Here is a 21,361-nt window from a genome sequence, read left to right as displayed (position 1 = left end):
ATACCCCCTCTGGGACTCCTTATTGCCCCTTTGGGACCCCATATACTCCCCTTAGAACCCCAAATACCCCCCAGCGAACCCGTTTACCCCCCTTGGGACCCCATTTACCCCCCTTGGGACCCCATGTACCCCCCAGTGAAACCATTTACCCCCTCTGGGACCCCATTTACCCCCTTGGGACCCCAAATACCCCCCAGTGAAACCATTTACCCCCCTTGGGACCCCATTTACCCCCCAATAAGCCCATATACCCCCTCCAGGAGCCCTTATTGCCCTCTGGGACCCCATATACTCCCCTTGGGACCCCATATACCCCTCTTGGGACCCCATTTACCCCTCTGGGACCCCATTTACCCAACTTGGGACCCCATGTACCCCCCTTGGGACCCCATTTACCCCCAATAAGCCCATATACCCCCTCCGGGAGCCCTTATTGCCCCTCTGGGACCCCACGTACCCCCGGTGAGCCCCTAGCCCCCCTCCCTTGTGTCCCCACGGACCAGCAGAGCTCCCCGCGCCCGCTCTCCCCCCGCACCCGGTAGTCCTGGGGGGTGACGGTGACGATGATCTCGAAGAGGGTCCCGGGCACGAGGGCCTGGAGGTCCCGGCGCTGCTCCGGCCCCCACTGCCCCCCCGAGCGGCTGTTCAGCACCACCTGCCCCTCGGCCCCGAAGCGCGGGTTCAAGTGCAAGGCCAGGTCAGCCTCGTCCTCCGGCCCGCTCGCCAGGTTCACCTGGAACCTGCAACGGGGGGCCGTGTCCCTCCCATGTCCCCTGTGCCCCCCCCTGTCCCTCTCGGGTCCCCCTGTGTCCCCCCCTGTCCCCCATATCCCTCCGTGTTCCCCCGTGTCCCCCTGTGCCCCCCCTGTCCCCCATATCCCTCCGTGTCCCCCTGTGCCCCCCCTGTCCTCCATATCCTTCCGTGTCCCCCTGTGTCCCCCCTGTCCCCCATATCCCTCTGTGCCCCCCCCTGTCCCCCATATCCTTCCGTGTCCCCCCGTGTCCCCCTGTGCCCCCCTGTCCCCCATATCCCTCCGTGTTCCCCCGTGTCCCCCTGTGCCCCCCCTGTCCCTCTCGGGTCCCCTTGTGCCCCCCCCTGTCCCCCATATCCCTCCGTGTCCCCCCTGTCCCCCATATCCCTCCGTGTTCCCCCGTGTCCTCCATATCCCTCCATGTCCCCTCGTGTCCTCTTGTGGCCCCCTGTCCCTCTCGTGTCCCCCTGTGTCCCCCATGTCCCCCACATCCCTCCGTGTCCCCCCGTGTCCTCCATATCCCTCCGTGTCCCTCCCATGTCCCCCTGTGCCCCCCCTGTCCCTCTCGGGTCCCCTTGTGCCCCCCCTGTCCCCCATATCTCTCCGTGTCTCCCCTGTGTCCCCCTGTGCCCCCCTGTCCCTCTCGGGTCCCCCTGTGACCCCCTGTCCCCCGTATCCCTCCGTGTCCCCCCGAGTCTTCCATATCCCTCTGTGTCCCTCCCATGTCACCCTGTGCCCCCCCGTCCCTCTCGGGTCCCCTTGTGCACCCCCCGTCCCCCATATCCCTCCATGTCCCCCCGTGTCCCCCTGTGCCCCCCCTGTCCCCCATATCCCTCTGTGCCCCCCATGTCCCCCCCACATCCCCATACCCCCCCAGTTCCCCGTGTCTCCGTGTCACACCCCTGTCCCCCCCGTACCCCATATCCGCGTGTCCCCCGCCATGTCCCCACGTCCCCTCCCGTCCCCCATACCCCCAACTCCCCCCATGCCCCCCCCTGTCCCCCATATCCCTGTGTCCCCTCCGTTCCCCCACACCCCCCCAACTCTGTGTCCCCTTCCCATGTGCCCCCCACGTCCCCTTATACCCTCCCACGTCCCCCATCTCCCCCCCACCCATTCAAGGGGACAGTAGCCCCCCCGGGCCATCTCCCCAGTGTCCCCAGTGTCCCCATTACCTGTCAGCGTGGGGGAGGACAAGACCCTGCACACAAATGGCCATTCCAGGCCGGAGCCCCCCCATGACGGGGGCCACGTAGGGCAGTGGCTGTGGGGGGGGGGCACGATGTGGTGTGACGGTGACCACAAGGTCAGTGGGGTCCCCACCCTGTCCCCAAGAGGGTGGTGACAGGCTCCCCCGGGACCCTGACCCCCGGGTCCCCATCCTGGGGGGTTGAGGGGTTGGGGGGGGGCACACGGGACCCCCCAGGGATGATACCAACCGGGTTGTAGGCGGGCTGGTAGCCGGGCGCAGGGACGAAGGCCATGGTGAGGGTGACAGTGATGATGGTGACAGTGACACCGGGACCTTTATAGCCCCAAACGCAAACTGGGCGCCCCACCCCACCCCGGTACCTTCCCAGGGCGGGGTCCGGACTTTGTCCCCCCTCTCCGGATGTAGGGTGAGGGGGGGGGACACAGACACACACACGGGACCTGCCCGAGGTGACAACGCCCCGGACTCTGCCCCACACCCGGCGTGGGGGGGGGGGGGGGACACACGACACACCCAGGTGGCCGGGAGGGGCCTGGATGTGTCCCCGGGGGGGAGGACAGCGAGGTCTGTGACTCTGGGGGGGTCTCTAACTGTGTGTGTGTCGGGGGGGGTCCCCAGCTCTACAGGGTCCCCCCCATCACCAACGCCTGGGGACATGGGGACCCCCATCCCTACTGGAAACCGCCCCCCCCCGCTCCTCCCCTTCCCGCCGGCGCTGCCCAGGGAGGAGACGGGACACGGGGGGGGACGTGGGGACAAGGGTGTTTTATTGGGGGGGGCCGTGGTGGCCCTACAGCTTGGAGAAGGGGACGGCCTCGGGGCCCTTCTTCTCCATGGCCGCCTGCACCGATTTGAGGATGTCGTCGGTCTGCAGCATGCTCATGTTCCAGGTGGCCTGGGGACAGGGACAGGGTGGGACGGGGAGGGGACAACCTTGGGGACAGGACACCCATGGGGACAGGGACAGGACACCCTTGGGGTTGGAGACAAGGATGGGACACCCTTGGGGACAGAGACAGGACACCCTCAGGGATGGGGATAGGACACCCCTGGGGACAGGGACACCCTTGGGGAGAGGGACACGACACCCTCAGGGACGGGGCCAGGGACACCCTTGGGGACAGGGACATGACACCCTCAGGGACGGGGCCAGGGACACCCCTGGGGACAGGGACAGGACATTCTCAGCAATGAGGACAGGGTTGGGACACCCTCGGGGATGGGACACCCTTGGGGACAGGGACAGGACATCCCTGGGGATGGGACGTCCTCAGGGATGGGGACAGGACACCCCTCGGGACAGGGAGACCCTTGGGGACAGGGACAGGACACCCTCAGGGACACAGACAGCCTAGGGTCTCAGGGAGAGGACACCCTTGGGGACAAGAATGGGACACCCTTGGGACAGGGACAGGACACCCCTGGGGATGGGACGTCCTCAGGGATGGGGACAGGACACCCCTCGGGACAGGGAGACCCTTGGGGACAGGGACAGGACACCCTCAGGGACACAGACAGCCTGGGGTCTCAGGGAGAGGACACCCTTGGGGACAAGAATGGGACACCCTTGGGACAGGGACAGGACACCCCTGGGGATGGGACGTCCTCAGGGATGGGGACAGGACACCCCTCGGGACAGGGAGACCCTTGGGGACAGGGACAGGGCACCCTCAGGGACACAGACAGCCTGGGGTCTCAGGGAGAGGACACCCTTGGGGACAAGAATGGGACACCCTTGGGACAGGGACAGGACACCCCTGGGGATGGGACGTCCTCAGGGATGGGGACAGGACACCCCTCGGGACAGGGAGACCCTTGGGGACAGGGACAGGACACCCTCAGGGACACAGACACCCTGGGGACAGGGAGAGGACACGCTTGGGGACAGGAATGGGACACGGACAGGACACCCCTGGGGACAGGGAGAGGACACCCTTGGGGACAAGGACAGGGCCACCCTCGGAGCCAAAACGAGCCACAGGGATGCCCAGAGCGCGGAGACGGGAACGTCACTACGGTCCAGGCGGGGGCACAGGGACGCGCGGGCAGGGACCCGGCAGGGACAGGGAGGGGACAACGGGGGTGTCACTCACCACGTAGCGCAGCCCCTCGGTGACAGGGTGGTCCCTCGAGTAGACCAGGTTGACCTTGGTGCCCTGCACGGCCACAGGGCTACGAGCCGCGATGGCGGCCGCCACCTCCAGGGCTCCCCGCAACAGCGTCTCCTTGTCGGGGAACACCCGGCTGCGGGGACGGGGCGGGGGGGGAGAGGAGATGCCAGGGGGGGTGCAGGGACCCCGAGGGACCCCCCCGCCACGCCGGGGGGTGACAGGGTGCCCTCCCAGGGGGGTTTTGGGGTGCAGTACCTCACCAAGCCGCAGCTCTGCGCCTCGGGGGCCATCATTTTGCGGGCGGTGAAGGCCAGTTCGTTGACAAGACTTGAGGAGGGGGGAGGTTTGGGGGTGACACGGGGTCCCCCTGAAGTCCCCTCCCTTGCCACCAGCCCGCCCCAACACCCCCCTGGCCCCTCCGGCGTCCCCCCACCCACCTCTGGTTGCCCATGATCTTTGGGAGACGCTGCAGGGTGCCCACGTCAGCTGCCAGCCCGATGTCCACCTCCTGCGGGTGTGGGGACACGTGAGGGGACACGGGGACGGCCAAGGGGGACACAGGGGGTGGAGGAAAGGGGCTTGGGGACAGCCGAGGGGCTCCAGGGACATCTGAGGGGGTCTCGAGGACATCCAAGGAGCCACCATGACAATCTGAGGGATCTTGGGGACAGCCAAGGGGTCTCAGGGACACCCAAGGAGCCACCATGACAATCTGAGGGATCTTGGGGACATCCGAGGGGTCTCAGGGACATCCAAGGAGCCACCATAACAATCTGAGGGGTCTTGGGGACATCCGAGGGGTCTCAGGGACATCCAAGGAGCCACCATAACAATCTGAGGGATCTTGGGGACATCCGAGGGGTCTCAGGGACATCCAAGGAGCCACCATAACAATCTGAGGGGTCTTGGGGACAGCCAAGGGGTCTCAGGGACATCCAAGGAACCACCAGGAGAATCTGAGGGGTCTTGGGGACAGCCAAGGGGTCTCAGGGATGTCCCAGCTCCCTCGGGGACATCCAGTGAGTCACCAGGACAAGCTGAAGGGTCTTAGGGACATCCAAGGGGTCTCAGACACATCCAAGGAGTCACCAGGACAATCTGAGGGATCTTGGGGACATCCGAGGGGTCTCAGGGACATCCAAGGAGCCACCAGGACAATCTGAGGGGTCTCAGGGACATCCAAGGAGCCACCAGGACAATCTGAGGGATCTTGGGGACAGCCAAGGGGTCTCAGGGACATCCAAGGAGCCACCAGGACAATCTGAGGGGTCTTGGGGACAGCCAAGGGGTCTCAGGGACATCCAAGGAGCCACCAGGACAATCTGAGGGGTCTTGGGGACAGCCAAGGGGTCTCAGGGACATCCAAGGAACCACCAGGAGAATCTGAGGGGTCTTGGGGACAGCCAAGGGGTCTCAGGGATGTCCCAGCTCCCTCGGGGACATCCAGTGAGTCACCAGGACAAGCTGAAGGGTCTTAGGGACATCCAAGGGGTCTCAGACACATCCAAGGAGTCACCAGGACAATCTGAGGGATCTTGGGGACATCCGAGGGGTCTCAGGGACATCCAAGGAGCCACCAGGACAATCTGAGGGGTCTCAGGGACATCCAAGGAGCCACCAGGACAATCTGAGGGATCTTGGGGACAGCCAAGGGGTCTCAGGGACATCCAAGGGGCCACCAGGACAATCTGAGGGGTCTTGGGGACAGCCAAGGGGTCTCAGGGACATCCAAGGGGCCACCAGGACAATCTGAGGGGTCTTGGGGACAGCCAAGGGGTCTCAGGGCCACCCAAGGAGACTCAGGGATGTCCCAGGCCCCTCAGGGACATCCGAGGGGGTCTGAGATCCACCCAAGGACCGCCCCCCCCAGGCCACCCAAGTGTCCCCAGAGCCACCCAAGTGTCCCCAGGGTCACTCACCTTCACCTGGAACCAGGCGTCCTGGCTGCAGTAGCGGATGTCACAGGCCGAGATGAGGTCGACGCCTGCCGGGAGCCGACCCTGAGCTAGAGTTTAGGGGGGGACGGACGGACGGACGGGGGACAGACACCCCCCAACCTGGTGTCCCCCCCCTGTCCCCAGCTCACCTGCGCCGATGCAGGCGCCGTGTACGGCCGCGATCACCGGCTTGGGGCACTGCAAGGAGAGACGGGGCGTCAGGGAGAGGGGGGCGGGGGGGGGGGATCTGTGTGTGTGTGTGTCCCCCCGCCCCTGCCCGTCCGTCTGTCCGTCCGTCCGACCTTCTCCAGCACCGAGAAGGTCTCCTGGTAGTCGCAGATCTTCTGCCGCAGGTTCCAGGCCCTCCTGGCCATGTCGTCACCCTCCAGCTGCAGGACGTCGGCGCCCATCGCCGCCAGGTCGATCCCTGATGGCGCCGGGAGGTCACCAATTGTCCCCAAATCCCGGGTGGGGACTTGGGGAGGGGGAGGACCCCCCTGGTTCCCCCCCCCCCCCCCCCCCAGACAAGGTTGAGGCACCACCATCACCCTCACCCCTGTCTTCCTGGTGATGCTGAGATGTCCCTGAGGTGCCTTGGCTGGGGTAAAGCTACCCCAAATCCTCCTCAGATGGAGTAAAGTTACCCCAAATCCCCCCCAGGTGGGGGAAATGTACCCCAAATCCCACCCAGTTGGGCTAAAACTACCCCAAATCCCCCCCAGATGGGGTAAATGTACCCCAATCCCCCCATCTGGGGTAAAGTTATCCCTAATCCCCCTCCCCAGATGGGGTAAATGTATCCCAAGTCCCACCCAGTTGGGCTAAAACTACCCCAAATCCCCCCCCAGATGGGGTAAATGTACCCCAATCCTCCCAGCTGGGGCAAAGTTACCCCAAATCCCCTCCAGATGGGGTAAATGTACCCCAAATCCCCCGTGGATGGGGTAAATGTACCCCAAATCCCCCCCAATGGGGTAAATGTAGTCCAAATCCCCCCAATGGGGTAAATGTAACCCAAATCCCCCCCAGATGGGACAAAGCTACCCCAAATCCCCCCCAGATGGGGTAAATGTAGTCCAAATCCCCCCAATGGGGTAAATGTAACCCAAATCCCCCCCAGATGGGACAAAGCTACCCCAAATCCCCCCCAGATGGGGTAAATGTACCCCAAATCCCCTGTGGATGTGGTAAATGTACCCTAAGTCCCCCCCAATGGGGTAAATGTAGTCCAAATCCCCCCCAGATGGGGTAAAGCTACCCCAAATCCCCCCCAGATGGGGTAAATGTACCCCAAATCCCCCGTGGATGGGGTAAATGTACCCCAAATCCCCCCCAATGGGGTAAATGTAGTCCAAATCCCCCCAATGGGGTAAATGTAACCCAAATCCCCCCCAGATGGGGTAAAGCTACCCCAAATCCCCCCCAGATGGGGTAAATGTACCCCAAATCCCCCGTGGATGGGGTAAATGTACCCCAAATCCCCCCCAATGGGGTAAATGTAGTCCAAATCCCCCCAATGGGGTAAATGTAGCCCAAATCCCCCCCAGATGGGGTAAAGCTACCCCAAATCCCCCCCAAGATGGGGCAAAATTACCCCAAATCCCCTCAGACAGGACAAATGTACCCCCAAATCCCCCCATCTAGAGCAAAGTTACCCCAAACCCCCTCCCACCGGGGTAAAGGTGCCCCCAGTCGCCCCCAGCTGGTGCCAAGATACTCCCAGTCTCTCCGAGATGAGCCAAGACCCCCCCCCTCCCACCCCTATTTCCCCTGTTGGGGCTGAAATGTTCCCCCAGCTCTAAGATCTCCCCCAAAACGAGCCCAAATCCCTCTGCTGACCCCCCCTTTGCCAGGTTTTGGCGGGAGGGGGGGGGACACCCTCACCAGCCGTGAAGATCTTCCCGGCGCCCGAGACGACGACGGCGCGACAGGCCGAGTCCCGGCTGATGTCCTGGAAACATTCCACCATCTCCCTGCGCGGGGACGGGGACCGTGGGGTGGGGGGGTCTCGGGGATGGGTGTCCTGGAGGGTTCCCTGGGTGCCCCCCTCCCTCCCCGGTACCTCCAGAACGCCACGTTCATGGCGTTTCTCTTCTCGGGGCGGTGGAGCTCCACGTGCAGGACATGGTCCCCCTCCGGCGTCACCCGCAACGTCTCGAAGCTGCGGGCGGGCGAGCGGCGCTCGGCGGCTTCTGCCGACATCAGCCGGGCCGGCACCCGCAGCGCTGCGGCACGCGGTGTCACCCGGAGGGGCTGGGGGCACTGGGAGCCACTGGGGAGGGACTGGGACCCAATGGAGAAGGGCTGGGGGCACCGGGGTGGACTGCAGAGGGACTGGGACTCACTGGGGAGGGACTGGAACCCAATGGAGAAGGGCTGGGGGCACTGGGCTGCACTGAGGAAGGACTGGGATGGACTGGGGAGGGACTGGGACCCACTGGAGAAGGGCTGGGGGCACTGGGCTGCACAGAGGAAGGACTGGGATGGACTGGGGAGGGACTGGGACCCACTGGAGAAGGGCTGGGGGCACTGGGATGGACTGCAGAGGGACTGGGACTCACTGGGGAGGGACTGGAACCCAATGGAGAAGGGCTGGGGGCACTGGGCTGCACAGAGGAAGGACTGGGATGGACTGGGGAGGGACTGGGACCCACTGGAGAAGGGCTGGGGGCACTGGGCTGCACAGAGGAAGGACTGGGATGGACTGGGGAGGGACTGGGACCCACTGGAGAAGGGCTGGGGGCACTGGGATGGACTGCAGAGGGACTGGGACTCACTGGGGAGGGACTGGAACCCACTGGAGAAGGGCTGGGGGCACTAGGGCACACTGGGGAGGGACTGGGACCTGTTGGGGAAGAGCTGGGGGGACTGGGGAGGGGCTGGAGGCACTGGGATGCACTGGGGAGGGACTGGGACCCACTGGAGAAGGGGTGGGGGCATTAGGATGCACTGGGATAGACTGCAGAGGGACTGGGACCCACTGGAGAAGGGGTGGGGGCACTGGGAGTTTCTAGGCAGGGACTGGGACCCACTGGAGAAGGACTGGGGGCACTAGGGCACACTGGGGAGGGACTGGGACCTGTTGGGGAAGAGCTGGGGGCACTGGGATGCACTGGGGAAGGACTGGGACCCACTAGAGAACAAGTTGGGGCACTGGGACCCACTGGAGGACAGCTGGGAGCCTCTATGGGGACGGACTGGGACCTGCTGGAGAAGAGCTGGGGGCACTGGGATGAACTGGGGAGGGACTGGAACCCATTGGAGAAGATCTGGGAGCCCTAGGGAAGAACTGGGACTCACTGGGACAGGATGGGGGGGTACTGGGACCCACTGGAGGCAGAGGAGAAGGGCTTGGAGGCAGTGGGATAGGACTGGAACTCACTGGGATCCACTAAGGAAGAACTGGGAGCCACTGGGGGTACTGGGAAATGACTAGAAACCACCAAAAAAGTACTGGGATGTACTGGGAGGGATTAGGAGAAGACTTGAGAGTCATGAGAGAAGGTGGGGAGGCACTGGGATTTACTGGAAGAGACTGGGAAGGGAGTGGGACCCACTGTGAGGGACTAGGAAGGGAGCGGGATCCCCTGGGAACCACTGGGAGGGACTGGGAAGGGACGGAGACCCACTGGGATGGGACTGGGAGGAACTGGGAAGGGACTGGGAAGGGACTAGTAAGGGAGAGGGAACCCTGGGATTGATTTGGAACCATTGGGAGGGAATGGGAAGGGACTAGGACACACTGGGATCAACTGGGAAGGTACTGGGAGGAACTGGGAAGGGACTAGGAAGGGAGTGGAATCCTCTAGGATTGACTGGGAATCACTGGGAGGGACTAGGAAGGGAGTGGGATCCCCTGGGATTGACTGGAAACCACTGGGAGGGACTGGGATCCCCTGGGAAGGACTAGGAAGAGAGTGGGAGCCTCTGGGATTGACTGGGAACCACTGGGAGGGACTGGGATCCACTGGGAAGGGACTGGGATCCACTGGGAGGGACTAGGAAGAGAGTGAGAGCCTTGGGGATTGACTGGGATCCACTAGGAAGGGACTGGGAGGAACTGGGAGCCACTGGGAAGGGACTGGGAGGAACTAGTAAGAGAGTGGGAGCCTCTGGGATTGACTGGGAACCACTGGGAGGGACTGGGATCCACTGGGAAGGGACTGAGGCACTGAGAAGGGACTGGGAGGGGCTAGGAAGAGAGTGGGAGCCTCTGGGATTGACTGGGAACCACTGGGAGGGACTGGGATCCACTGGGAAGGGACTGAGGCACTGAGAAGGGACTGGGAGGGGCTAGGAAGAGAGTGGGAGCCTCTGGGATTGACTGGGAACCACTGGGAGGGACTGGGAGGAACTGGGATCCACTGGGATGGGACTGGGATCCACTGGGAAGGGACTGGGAGGCACTGGCTCCCTGCCAGAGGCAGCGACAAGGGCGGTGAAGGTCAAGGGGGCGCCTGGGGGGGGTCTGGGGGGTCCTGACAGGCCGGAATGGGGGGGGGGGGGTTGAAGGTCAAGGTTAAGGCCGGGGGTCACCGCCGCGGGGTTGGGGGTGGGTGTCACGTGCCCGCCGCGGGGTCACGTGCCCGCCGTGGGGTGGGGGGGGGACACCCACACCAGCCCCCCCCCACTCACGTCTCCCCAGCAGCGCCCGCAGCCCCGCGGCCCTCAGCGCCATCGGCCTCCGCGCGCAAGCCCCGCCCCTTCCGCCACGTGACCAGGGACACCGGAACTCCCGTCCCCTGCGAGGCAGAAGGGGCCCTTTAACCCCCCCCCGAGGCAGAAGGGGCCCTTTAACCCCCCCCGAGGCAAAAGGGGCCCTTTAACCCCCCCCGAGGCAAAAGGGGCCCTTTAACCCCCCCCGAGGCAAAAGGGGCCCTTTAACCCCCCCCGAGGCAAAAGGGGCCCTTTAACCCCCCCGAGGCAAAAGGGGCCCTTTAACCCCCCCCGAGGCAAAAGGGGCCCTTTAACCCCCCCCCCCCGAGGCAAAAGGGGCCCTTTAACCCCCCCCCCCCGAGGCAAAAGGGGCCCTTTAACCCCCCCCCCCCGAGGCAAAAGGGGCCCTTTAACCCCCCCCCCCGAGGCAAAAGGGGCCCTTTAACCCCCCCCCCGAGGCAAAAGGGGCACTTTAACCCGCCCCCCCGAGGCAAAAGGGGCACTTTAACCCGCCCCCCCGAGACAAAGGGGCACTTTAACCCGCCCCCCCGAGGCAAAAGGGGCCCTTTACCCCCCCCCGAGGCAAAAGGGGCACTTTAACACCCCCCCCAGGCAAAAGGGACCCTTTAACCCCCCCGAGGCAAAAGGGACCCTTTAACCCACCCCCCCGAGGCAAAAGGGGCACTTTAATTCACCCCCCCGAGGCAAAAGGGGCCTCTTAACCCACCCCCCCCAGGCAAAAGGGGCACTTTAACACCACCCCCGAGGCAAAATTGCCCCTTTAACCGGCCCCACCCGAGGCAAAAGTGCCCCTTTAGCGCCCTCTCGAGGCAAAAGAGGCCCTTTACCCCACCCCCCCGAGGCAAAAGGGGCCCTTTAACCCGCTCCCCCGAGGCAAAAGGGGCACTTTAATTCACCTCCCCGAGGCAAAAGGGGCACTTTAACCCCCCCCGAGGCAAAAGGGGCACTTTAATCACCCCCCGAGGCAAAAGGGGCACTTTAAACTCCCCCCTGAGGCAAAAGGGGCACTTTAATCACCCCCCGAGGCAAAAGGGGCACTTTAATCACCCCCCGAGGCAAAAGGGGCACTTTAATCACCCCCCGAGGCAAAAGGGGCACTTTAATCACCCCCCGAGGCAAAAGGGGCACTTTAATCACCCCCCGAGGCAAAAGGGGCACTTTAACCCCTCCCGAGGTGAAAGGGGCCTTTTAATCCACCCCCCCCAAGGCAAAAGTGCCCCTTTAACCCCCCCCAAGGCAAAAGTGCCCCTTTAACCCCCCCCAAGGCAAAAGTGCCCCTTTAATCCCTCCCCGAGGCAAAAGGGGCCCTTTAATCCACCCCCCCGTGGCAAAAGGGGCCCTTTAATCCACCCCCCCGTGGCAAAAGGGGCCCTTTAATCCACCCCCCCGTGGCAAAAGGGGCCCTTTAACCCCCCCCCCCCCGTGGCAAAAGGGGCCCTTTAATCCCCCCCCAGCCCCGAGGCAAAGGTGCCCCTCCCCTCACCCCGGTGACAGGGACAAGGCCACGGTTGAACCCCGCAATTACCCCTAAAAATAAATACCCCCCCCCCCCCCCTTGCCCCAAATCCCCCCAAAACGGGGCCCCCAGCGCCAAAGCACCGGCTCCGTTTTCCAAACGAGTTTATTGAAAGGCGTGAAGCCTGGTGGGGGGGGGGCTGATGGGGAATTGGGGAGGGGGGGGGGAAAACGAGAACAATAACTCTTAACAATAATTCTTAAAGGGAACTCTGAACTCTCCTTAAAAATGGTTGAAGGAGGGGGGGGCTAGAGGCGGGGGGCGTGGGGTTGGGTCACAGGGTGGTCACTACTAAACATCAGCCTTTAAAAAAAACAAAGGTTTGGGGGGAAGAAAAAAGGAGAAAAAAAAAAAAAAAAAAAAAAAAGGGTGTGTGGGTGTGGTGGGGGCCCCCGCGGGGTGGGGGGGTCATGGTTAGGAGGCGTGCTGGGCCGTGGAGAAGCAGAGTTTCAGCGTGTAGGGGTACGGCCCGTCTGGCGGAGAAGAAAGAGGGGGGGGTTAGGGGGGTCTGGAGGGTTTGGGGGGGGCCTCCTCAGTGTGTGTGTGTCCCCCCCTAAACCTCAACTTACTGGGGTTCTTCATCTGGTAGTGGTTGAGGAAGCCGAGGGTCTCGAGGGCGTCGCTCTTGGAGTCCCACTCGAGCAGCCCCGAGGAGCTGCGTTCGCCTGCGGGGGGGTGTCCCTTCCTCAGCCCGGTGGCTGCGGCGGCCGTGCCGCCCTGCCCCCCCGTGCCCCCCCCGGGGCAGGGAGCACCCCCCGGGCGGCCGCTCCCTGCCCCCCGGAACTTACTCTTCCCCAAGAAGACCTTGATGGAGGAGGGTCGCTTCACGCAGAGCTCGTCGCAGATCTGGGGAGAGGAAAGGGGGGAAAAAAAAAAAATGGAGAGGGGGGGGGGTCGGCAGAAGGGAGGAGGAAAAGGGGGAGGAGGAGGAAGGAAGGAAAAGGGGAGAAGGGAAGGAAAAGATGAAGTAGGAGAAGGAAGCAGAAGAGCAGGAGAAAAAGGGGGAGAGAAGCAAAAGAAGAGAAAAAAGAAGGGAGACGGAAAAAAGGCAAAAAAACGAGACGGAAAAAAGGCAAAAACACGAGACGGAAAAAAGGCAAAAACACGAGACGGAAAAAAGGCAAAAAAACGAGACGGAAAAAAGGCAAAAAAACGAGACGGAAAAAAGGCAAAAAAACGAGACGGAAAAAAGGCAAAAAAACGAGACGGAAAAAAGGCAAAAAAACGAGACGGAAAAAAGGCAAAAAAACGAGACGGAAAAAAGGCAAAAAAACGAGACGGAAAAAAGGCAAAAAAACGAGACGGAAAAAAGGCAAAAAAACGAGACGGAAAAAAGGCAAAAAAACGAGACGGAAAAAAGGCAAAAAAACGAGACGGAAAAAAGGCAAAAAAACGAGACGGAAAAAAGGCAAAAAAACGAGACGGAAAAAAGGCAAAAAAACGAGACGGAAAAAAGGCAAAAAAACGAGACGGAAAAAAGGCAAAAAAACGAGACGGAAAAAAGGCAAAAAAACGAGACGGAAAAAAGGCAAAAAAACGAGACGGAAAAAAGGCAAAAAAACGAGACGGAAAAAAGGCAAAAAAACGAGACGGAAAAAAGGCAAAAAAACGAGACGGAAAAAAGGCAAAAAAACGAGACGGAAAAAAGGCAAAAAAACGAGACGGAAAAAAGGCAAAAAAACGAGACGGAAAAAAGGCAAAAAAACGAGACGGAAAAAAGGCAAAAAAACGAGACGGAAAAAAGGCAAAAAAACGAGACGGAAAAAAGGCAAAAAAACGAGACGGAAAAAAGGCAAAAAAACGAGACGGAAAAAAGGCAAAAAAACGAGACGGAAAAAAGGCAAAAAAACGAGACGGAAAAAAGGCAAAAAAACGAGACGGAAAAAAGGCAAAAAAACGAGACGGAAAAAAGGCAAAAAAACGAGACGGAAAAAAGGCAAAAAAACGAGACGGAAAAAAGGCAAAAAAACGAGACGGAAAAGGCAAAACGAGACGGAAAAGGCAAAACGAAGAGAAGTAAAACAGAAGGAAGAAGGAAAAGGGAAAAGTAGAAGAGAAAAAGGAAGAGAAGTAAAATGGAGAAAGGAAGAAAAGCAAAGAGGGGAAAAAGGAAGGAGGAAAAGCAAAGAGGGGAAAAAGGAAGGAGGAAAAGCAAGAGAAGGAAAACAGAGAAGGGAGGAGGAGGAGGAGGAAGAGAAGAAACACAAGAAGGACAAAAAGGAAGAGGAGGACGAAAAGGAGAAAAAAAGAAAAGAAGAAAAAGAGAGAAGGGAAGAAAAGAAGAAGGAGAAGGCGGCAAAGGAAGCAGCGAAGAGGAGGGGGGCGGGTGCCCCCGTACCTCGTAGAAGTTGTCCTCGGTCACCTCCAGCGGCGCGTTGAAGAAGTGGAGGACGTTGCTGGGGTGCTGGATCCTGTTCTTGGCCGCCTGCTCGGGGGTGGAGAAGCGATTGTTGCGGGAGCCGCTGAAATCCTTGTAGCTACAAGATCCATCCTCCAGCCCGTAGGACTGTCCTGGCATGATGGCCTGCTGCTTGGAGACACTGCGGGACGGGGCAGGGCCTCAGCACCCCGCGGGCAGGGCGCCTCAGCACCCCACCCACCCCCCCTGGCCCGAGACCCACCAGACGTTGAGTTTCTGCCCGAACATGAAGTTGTTGTTGAGGTGGGTGATGGCTCGGTCCACGGCGAAACCATCCGCCATCTCCACCATGGCCGCTCCTGGTTTGCTCTTCATGAATTTCACCTGCGAGGGGGGAAAACGTGTCAGAGACACCCCCCCCTCCTCAACCCCAAACCCCCAGGGAAGCCCCGTCTCCCCGTTTACCTTCTCCACGTTTCCGTAGAGGCAGAAGATGTTGAAGACGCGGTCGCAGTTCATCTTGGACTGATCCAAGCCGTAAACCATGAGGACGGGGCTGTCGGCGTGGGGGCCGTACTCCGGCGGCGGTGGGGGCGGCGGGGGGTGCCCGTATTGGGGGCCGTAACGGCTGGGACCCCGGCGGTGCCCCCCAACCGGAGGGCCCATCCTCCTCCCTTCGTAGTGGGGCGGCGGGGGGCCGTAACCCTCGTCGTGGTAGTGCCCGTGGTAGCCGCCGTGAGGTCCTCCTGCGTGGGGAGAGGGTTGGAGACGACCCCCCAACATCCTATTCCCCCCCCCAGGACCCCCCAACATCTTATTTCCCTAAGTGCACCCCAGCACCACGTTTCTCCCCCCAGGACCCCACAACGTTGGCTTCCCCCCGCCCCAGGACCCCCCGACATCATGTTTCCCCCCCCCCCAACCCCCTGACATCGTTTCCCTCCCCAAGGGCCCCCCAGTATCACATTTTCCCTCCACGACCCCCCAACATTGTGTTTCCCCTCCCAGGACCCCCCGACATTGTGTTTCCCCTCCCAGGACCCCCCGACATTGTGTTTCCCCTCCCCAAGGGCTCCTCAGCATCACGTTTCTCCCCCCCAGGACCCCCCAACACCATATTTTCCCCCCCCCAATTATGTTTTCCCCCCCCCAGGACCCCCCAGCATTATGTTTCTCCCCCTCCAGGACCCCCTGACGTTGTGTTTTCCTCCTGACATCATGTTTCCCCCCACTAGAACACCCCGACATTGCGTTTCCCCTCTCAGGACCCCCCCAACATTGCGGTTTCCCCCCCCCATTGTGAGGAGCACCGTACCATACTCTGCAGGGTGGTCTCCCAGGAGCGGGGGCTGCCGCTGGCGCTTGTTGGGGTTTCCACTCGGGTCTCCTGTGGGTGGAAGGAGAGGTTAGGGTGGTCTCGGGATGAGTGGGGAGGGGGGACACACACCGCTCCCCAGGGCACCGGGGGGGCCCCTTCAAGTCCCCGATGCCTGAGCCTGGCCCTGGGGGAGGCTTTGGGGATCCCCCCCCAGCTACCCCAGGAGGGCGACGGCGGGGTTGGCTCCAAACCCCAACCGGGACCCCCGTTGTCTCCTCCCAGCGGGAACGGAGAGCCCCGGCTGGAGCGAGGGGGCCAATCCCGGGACAACCGCCCCCCTCAAATCCTTCCCCCTCCCTCCCACCCACCAGGGACCAGCCCTGGGCCCCCCCCGCCCCCCCTCTAAACTAACTAGGGGGGGAGGTACGGCGAGGGGAGCGCCCCACTCCGTGCCCCCCAACCTCTGGGATGCTGCTAGTTTCTACACAGCCATTTAGAAAAAAAAAAAAAAAATTAATGTACAGAAAATAAAAAAAATTAAAATATAAATTAAATAATAATAAAAAAAAAAAAGTGGCAAGACATCTTCCCCGACCCGACAAAACGGGAGAGGGAGCGAGACTGGTACAGGCAGCAAAGCAACAGCAGTAACAGGTTAAAACGAGCCATCACATACAAGGCATAAAACACGCTCATGTCACCGTACAGTTGCTCTTCTCTTCCCTTTACACGACTGGGTTTCGTACAGGTTTATTCTGAGCCGATTACAAAGATTGAAAAGGGCTACTTACAGCGGGAGTACAAAGTACAATGTCCATTGTCATATAAAAATTCTGTATTTCTCTTACCATTGGACGCTTCAAGAGTGAGTTAGCACAGTTCTGAAAGATGGCGTCCCATCAAACATACACTGCGACCCTGCATCACATGGTTTCAGAGTCATAAACACAGGTCAAAGGCACAAAACCGCTACAATTTTTCTTTTAAAAAAAAATTAAAAATAATTTTTTTTTTTTTTTTTTTTTTGTATATGAAAAAAAAAAGGTCTCACAGATGTTTTGTCCTCAGAAGATACCGAGAGTGAGGACATAAAGGTGTGATAAATGTGTTCCTCCGTGTTTCACCTCCTGCATTTTGTGTTGTGCTGTAACAAAATGGTGCTTCTGGCTCTGTGTAGCTCTTTCCCGTGTGCGTGTCTCCTCTGTAATGAAAATGTGTCTCTGGCCAGACCCGCACAGCCCCAGCTACGGCTTCCTAGGGACCTGTGTGCCCTTGGGGTTGGGCTGCTTTGTGTTGGCTGGTCTGGTGTTGGTTTTTTTTTTTTTGTTTGTTTGTTTGGTTTTTTTTGGTTTGGTTTTTTTTTTGGGTTTGGTTTGGTTTGTTTGTTTGTTTTTTTTTTTTTTTTCTCCTCCTGGCGCTGATATGGTTGAGGACTGCAGGAGAAACAGCGTAAAGCAAAGGAACTGCTCTCCCAAACCAAACCGTGCTGAGAACAATCCTAAGGTCTTGGAGGGCCTCAGATCTATTCCGGTCTCCGGTAAGAGCGCTGCTGGGCTTGTTTTGAGGACCCTGTGGGCTGTGTTTTCTAGTTCTGTGTACATTCGTGGGTTCGGCTGGGTCTGGTTTTGGTAAATAAACCTGCTGTGGCATGCTGCGCCTCTTTCTTTGTGCTGTAGATAGTCCTTGGGCCACGGTGTTGTGTCCTTGCTGTAATGAGCTCAAGCTGGTGCTTTGTTTCTGGATGCTGCGTGTTTTCTCCAGTAAAGGTTTCTACACTGTGTGGTGGTGTGAGGAATGTGCAGAGGCAGGTCACGGCCCATTCGGGACTTCCGCTGTAGTACGGTCCCCGGGGTTATGTACAAATGACTGCTCGGAGCTGGGAAAGGCCGCGTTACCACCCCCAAGCCCGCCCTCCCCAAGCCACCCGCTTCCCAGCGAGCCCCCCTCGCGCCCCTGCGGCTCTGCACATCTTCTACGGTATGTACCTGGGAGGAGAGCTTTGCCCTCGCCCTCCCCGCTCCGCCCCGCGCTCCCCCATCGCCTCGCTAAAAGTCATGTAATGCCATTGCTTGCGTCAGCACCCCAACGGCTCTGCAGCTTTGAAAAGCAGGGGGGGGGGCGTCCGGCAGACGGTGGCTCGGCGGTTCCCGCAGCAAAGCCCGACGTCCCCCCACCCCTGCCCCTCCACCAAACTCCCCACCCTGACCCGCCCCTGTCCCCGCTTCCAGCCGTCCGGCGCCGACACCTCAGCTTTAAACCAGTAAACAAAAAAAAATAAATTTTAAAAAATCCCCAAAACGAGTGTCGCCGAGCTCCTCGTGCGGGGGGCTGACCCTGCACAGCCCAACGCGGGGGGGCACCGACGGCCGCCCCGGCATCCAGCTGGGAGGGGGGAAAACACCCACTCCAGCTCCTGCAGCAGAGGCTTTTTTTAGGGTGGGGTGTCTTTTTTTTTTTTTTTTTTTTTCATGCACCCCCCCCATTAGGTTCAAGGGAACTGGGGGTCCTCCCACCGGTTTTTACAGAAGGGCTGGGTGCCCCCTTGCCAGGCCAAGGGCGTTTCCAACTCGCCCCTTGGCTCCGGGAGGGCGACGGGGCCCTGATTTGGGGTAAATCCAGTTCAGAAGATGAGGCACACAGAGAGCCGGCAGCGGGGCAGAGACAAGAAAGCAATGGCACTTCCACCCCTCCCTCCCAAAACAACCAGAAACTCATCCAATAGATAACAATTAAAAAAAAAATAAATAAAAACAACGGCGTAGCAGTGGTGCAAAGACTCCCCCTCGTTTCACACGCCTGACACCGAGACTCCCCGACAAACAACGCGCTGAACAAACCGCCGAGAGAAACCCCCGGCCATCGCCGCTCCGTTTTTTCACCTCAATTCGCCCCTCCCCGTGTCCCCGTCAAGCCCCCGCCAGCTCCGGCTGAAGGTCCGGGCAGGCGAATGGCATTACATTAATTGTGGGTCGGTATGAGAGTGCTTGTGCCCGACCCGTGTGTGAAGGTACAAAGCGCTTCATCGGGGATTACCTTGTCCGCTGAGGTTGGGGTTGGTGTAATCCCAGGTATCCTGATCGTTCTTGAAAACGTTGAGGCGTGTGGGCTGTGAGAAAACACCCGGAAAAACGGTGTCAGCAGCGTCACCCTCGTGGAGGGGTGGGTGCTGCTGGAGGCGACGCTCAACTCACCTTGGCGTATTCGATCTTCAGCGTGCAGCACCCGGAATAAATGTCGGCCCCGTTGAGGGACGCCTTGGCTCGCTGGGCGCTCTGCACCGAGTCAAACGTTGGTGGCGTTAAGGATGTTGATGGAAAAGTGGCTTTAGGGAGAAGTTTTGTTGTTGGGAAGAACAGATCCGACCTCGCCGCGTGTCGGAAAACCCTCAGTTCCCACCCTGTAGCCGGCCGGAACGCGTCAGCGCGCGGCCAAGGCAGAGCCAAACCAACACACAGAAAAAAAAGAAACAAACAAAAAAACAACAGAAAAGAGGCAGCCCTGGGTTCTGAGAGCACGGAAGGATATTCCACCATGGCCTGGACGCCGTTTTTCCTAAAGATAACGATCCTCTGCACGGGACCACAGGGGTTGCAGATGGTGTAGAGCACATCCTGCGGGATGAGAGAGGCGAGAAGGCGTGAGGGACCTGGCTGAGGGACAGCAGCAGCCCCCCCAAAACAGCGTGTGCCATTCCCAAAACCCTCAGGTTCCCCCAGCATGTCGTCACCCACCGTCGTGATAGAGTAGATGGGGTTGAGGATGGTGAAGAGCAAAACGTTGTTGACGCCCCTGGAATCGTCCGTGTCCCCGGGGCGGGATATCTTCTGGCTCGTAGAGTAGTTAACGAAGGCGGGGTGACCAGCAATGTAAATCTGGTTGTCAGCTGCGTAATTAACAGCGTTGCAGGCGCCGAGAATATCCTCAAACTCCACCAGCGCTTGTCTCTTCTTGGGCATCACCACCACGTAGCTGAGACAGTGAAGACCACGGTTAGACCGAGCCCGCAGTGCCACCACGTGCCACCCCCCCGACGTGTCCCCTCACCTGATGGGGCCAAACTCCTGCAGGGCCTCCACGAGATCGGCCTCCACGACGCCATCGATCAGCCCTCGGATATGCACCACGGGGGAAGCGGGTGTCTTGTGGGGGTCATCGTAGTTTTCCTGGCGGGAGAAAAAAGGGTCGGCTCACTTCGGTGCCTACCCAAACCTCTTTATTCCCCAAAACTCCACCAAAATTCTCTACGTCCGGGGCACCACCAAGAAAAACCGCCCCGTGAATCTCAGCCCGCTCTCCACCCATCCCTGAGGGTGCCGTCTCAGTGGTTAAAAAAGGGAACGGTTTTGAACTCGAGGCGATGAAAGACCGCCCGGGGCTGCTGGGGGATGCACGCAAAGGCCCGCAGGCCCTCGTGGTCCAGCCCTGCCCCTTGAAAACCGTTTCCCCTCTCCCTGACGGCGCGCCCCGAGGCCTGACCCTGTCTAACCCCAAGCCCTGACCTGAGCTCCCCGGGACCGTGACCTGGCCCATATCCCCTCCAGGTAGCCCCGGACCCCCTAAACATCCCCCATACCCTCTCCTGGTCCCCCAGAACTACCCCGCCCCCCATTTCCACCCCTCTCAGGCTCCACCTGCCCCTGCTCTGACACCCCCCCCCCCCCGCCAGGCCGCGATCCGCCCCATTTACCCCCCCAAAGGGCACGTTTCGCCCCCTCAGGCCTCATCCCGCCTCCGCAGCTCGCCCGGCTCAGGCCCCGGCGTGCGCCTGCCCCCCCCCCCCTCCCTCCCCAGGCCCCGCCATGACACCCCCGCCCGCCCTCCCCGGCCGCCCCCCGCTCACCGCTCCGACGGCGCCGGGCCCGCCGGCGGCCCCCCCCAGCCCGTGAGGCGGCGGCTCCGCGTTCTCGGTCTTCTGGCGCTTGGGAGCGCGGCCGCCCTCGCCGCCCCCGCCGCCTCCGCCGTAGTAACGGCCCGAGCCGCCCCCGCCCGCCGCCATCTTCCCCATCTCGCCCCCGCGGCCGCTGCCCTCAGCGCTCTGCGGGCCCCGCCACCGCCGCCGCGACATGGCGCCTCACTCCGCCGCGCCGCCTCTGCCACGCCCCTATTGGCCCGCCCCCCCGCCACTCAAAGCGGGACTCCAAGCCCATTGGCTCGCTGCGCTGCCCCTCCGCCATCGGCCCCGCCCTTCGCCCCCATTGGGCCCGCCGGCCCGCCGACGCCGCGTTCATTGGCCCGTTCTTCTGCCCGTCAATGGCGTCACCGCCTTTTATTGGCCTCAGCCAGCGACCGTCCGCCCGCCCACCGAGCTGGTTGGATGGAGCGGCTGCCTGTCTGAACGGCGCTCTGCCCTTCTTCATGGCCCAGCGCTCAGACTCCGCCTTCGTCTACCGCCTCTCCGCGTACTCCCAGAGGGCCTTTCGGCAGCGGCTCGTCCGGCTATTGGTCAAAGGCAACGCCAATCAACCACGCTGGGCTCTGA

At 61.0% G+C, this 21,361-nt stretch overlaps 3 protein-coding genes across 5 annotated transcripts in view; all 3 read right to left on the bottom strand.

Annotated features, from left to right (window-relative positions):
• The window catches only part of LGALS4 (galectin 4), a 5,181-nt gene extending 2,946 nt beyond the window's left edge, over window positions 1–2,235 (bottom strand). The window contains exons 1-3 of the mRNA XM_074930668.1: window positions 2,191–2,235; window positions 1,927–2,015; window positions 536–740 (exon numbers count right to left, since the gene is read on the bottom strand). Coding sequence (XP_074786769.1) covers window positions 536–740; window positions 1,927–2,015; window positions 2,191–2,235 — 339 coding nt within the window. The remainder of the gene's footprint in view (window positions 1–535; window positions 741–1,926; window positions 2,016–2,190) is intronic.
• Window positions 2,236–2,710: 475 nt separating this feature from the next.
• ECH1 (enoyl-CoA hydratase 1) lies at window positions 2,711–10,750 on the bottom strand. Its single transcript, XM_074930777.1, has 10 exons — window positions 10,648–10,750; window positions 8,075–8,237; window positions 7,897–7,985; window positions 6,315–6,439; window positions 6,162–6,210; window positions 5,995–6,059; window positions 4,513–4,583; window positions 4,331–4,402; window positions 4,058–4,208; window positions 2,711–2,859 (listed from the first exon to the last, which is right to left on the bottom strand). The coding sequence occupies exons 1-10, from the start codon at window positions 10,688–10,690 to the stop codon at window positions 2,755–2,757; spliced, it is 933 nt and encodes a 310-aa protein (XP_074786878.1). The 5' UTR covers window positions 10,691–10,750; the 3' UTR covers window positions 2,711–2,754.
• A 1,764-nt stretch (window positions 10,751–12,514) lies between these two features.
• On the bottom strand, window positions 12,515–20,956 carry HNRNPL (heterogeneous nuclear ribonucleoprotein L). 3 transcript variants are annotated; one of them, XM_074930788.1, is made up of 13 exons: window positions 20,723–20,956; window positions 19,927–20,045; window positions 19,614–19,851; window positions 19,408–19,493; window positions 19,074–19,170; window positions 18,916–18,988; window positions 15,880–15,951; window positions 15,030–15,310; window positions 14,827–14,948; window positions 14,544–14,745; window positions 12,994–13,051; window positions 12,775–12,903; window positions 12,515–12,678 (listed from the first exon to the last, which is right to left on the bottom strand). In XM_074930788.1, the coding sequence occupies exons 1-13, from the start codon at window positions 20,945–20,947 to the stop codon at window positions 12,620–12,622; spliced, it is 1,761 nt and encodes a 586-aa protein (XP_074786889.1). In that variant the 5' UTR covers window positions 20,948–20,956; the 3' UTR covers window positions 12,515–12,619. The 3 variants fall into 3 exon arrangements, with proteins under 3 accessions (XP_074786889.1, XP_074786888.1, XP_074786890.1); XM_074930787.1 differs by lacking the exon at window positions 20,723–20,956 and having other exon boundaries at window positions 12,775–12,870; window positions 15,030–15,386; window positions 15,875–15,951; XM_074930789.1 differs by lacking the exon at window positions 20,723–20,956 and having other exon boundaries at window positions 12,775–12,870.
• Between the last annotated feature and the right edge of the window lie 405 nt (window positions 20,957–21,361).

This window comes from Athene noctua, chromosome 35, assembly GCF_965140245.1.
Source record: "Athene noctua chromosome 35, bAthNoc1.hap1.1, whole genome shotgun sequence".
In the NCBI taxonomy this organism is placed as follows: Eukaryota; Metazoa; Chordata; class Aves; order Strigiformes; family Strigidae; genus Athene; species Athene noctua.
Note: the sequence above shows the minus strand (reverse complement) of the source record. Positions and strands in the feature narration are given on the sequence as shown.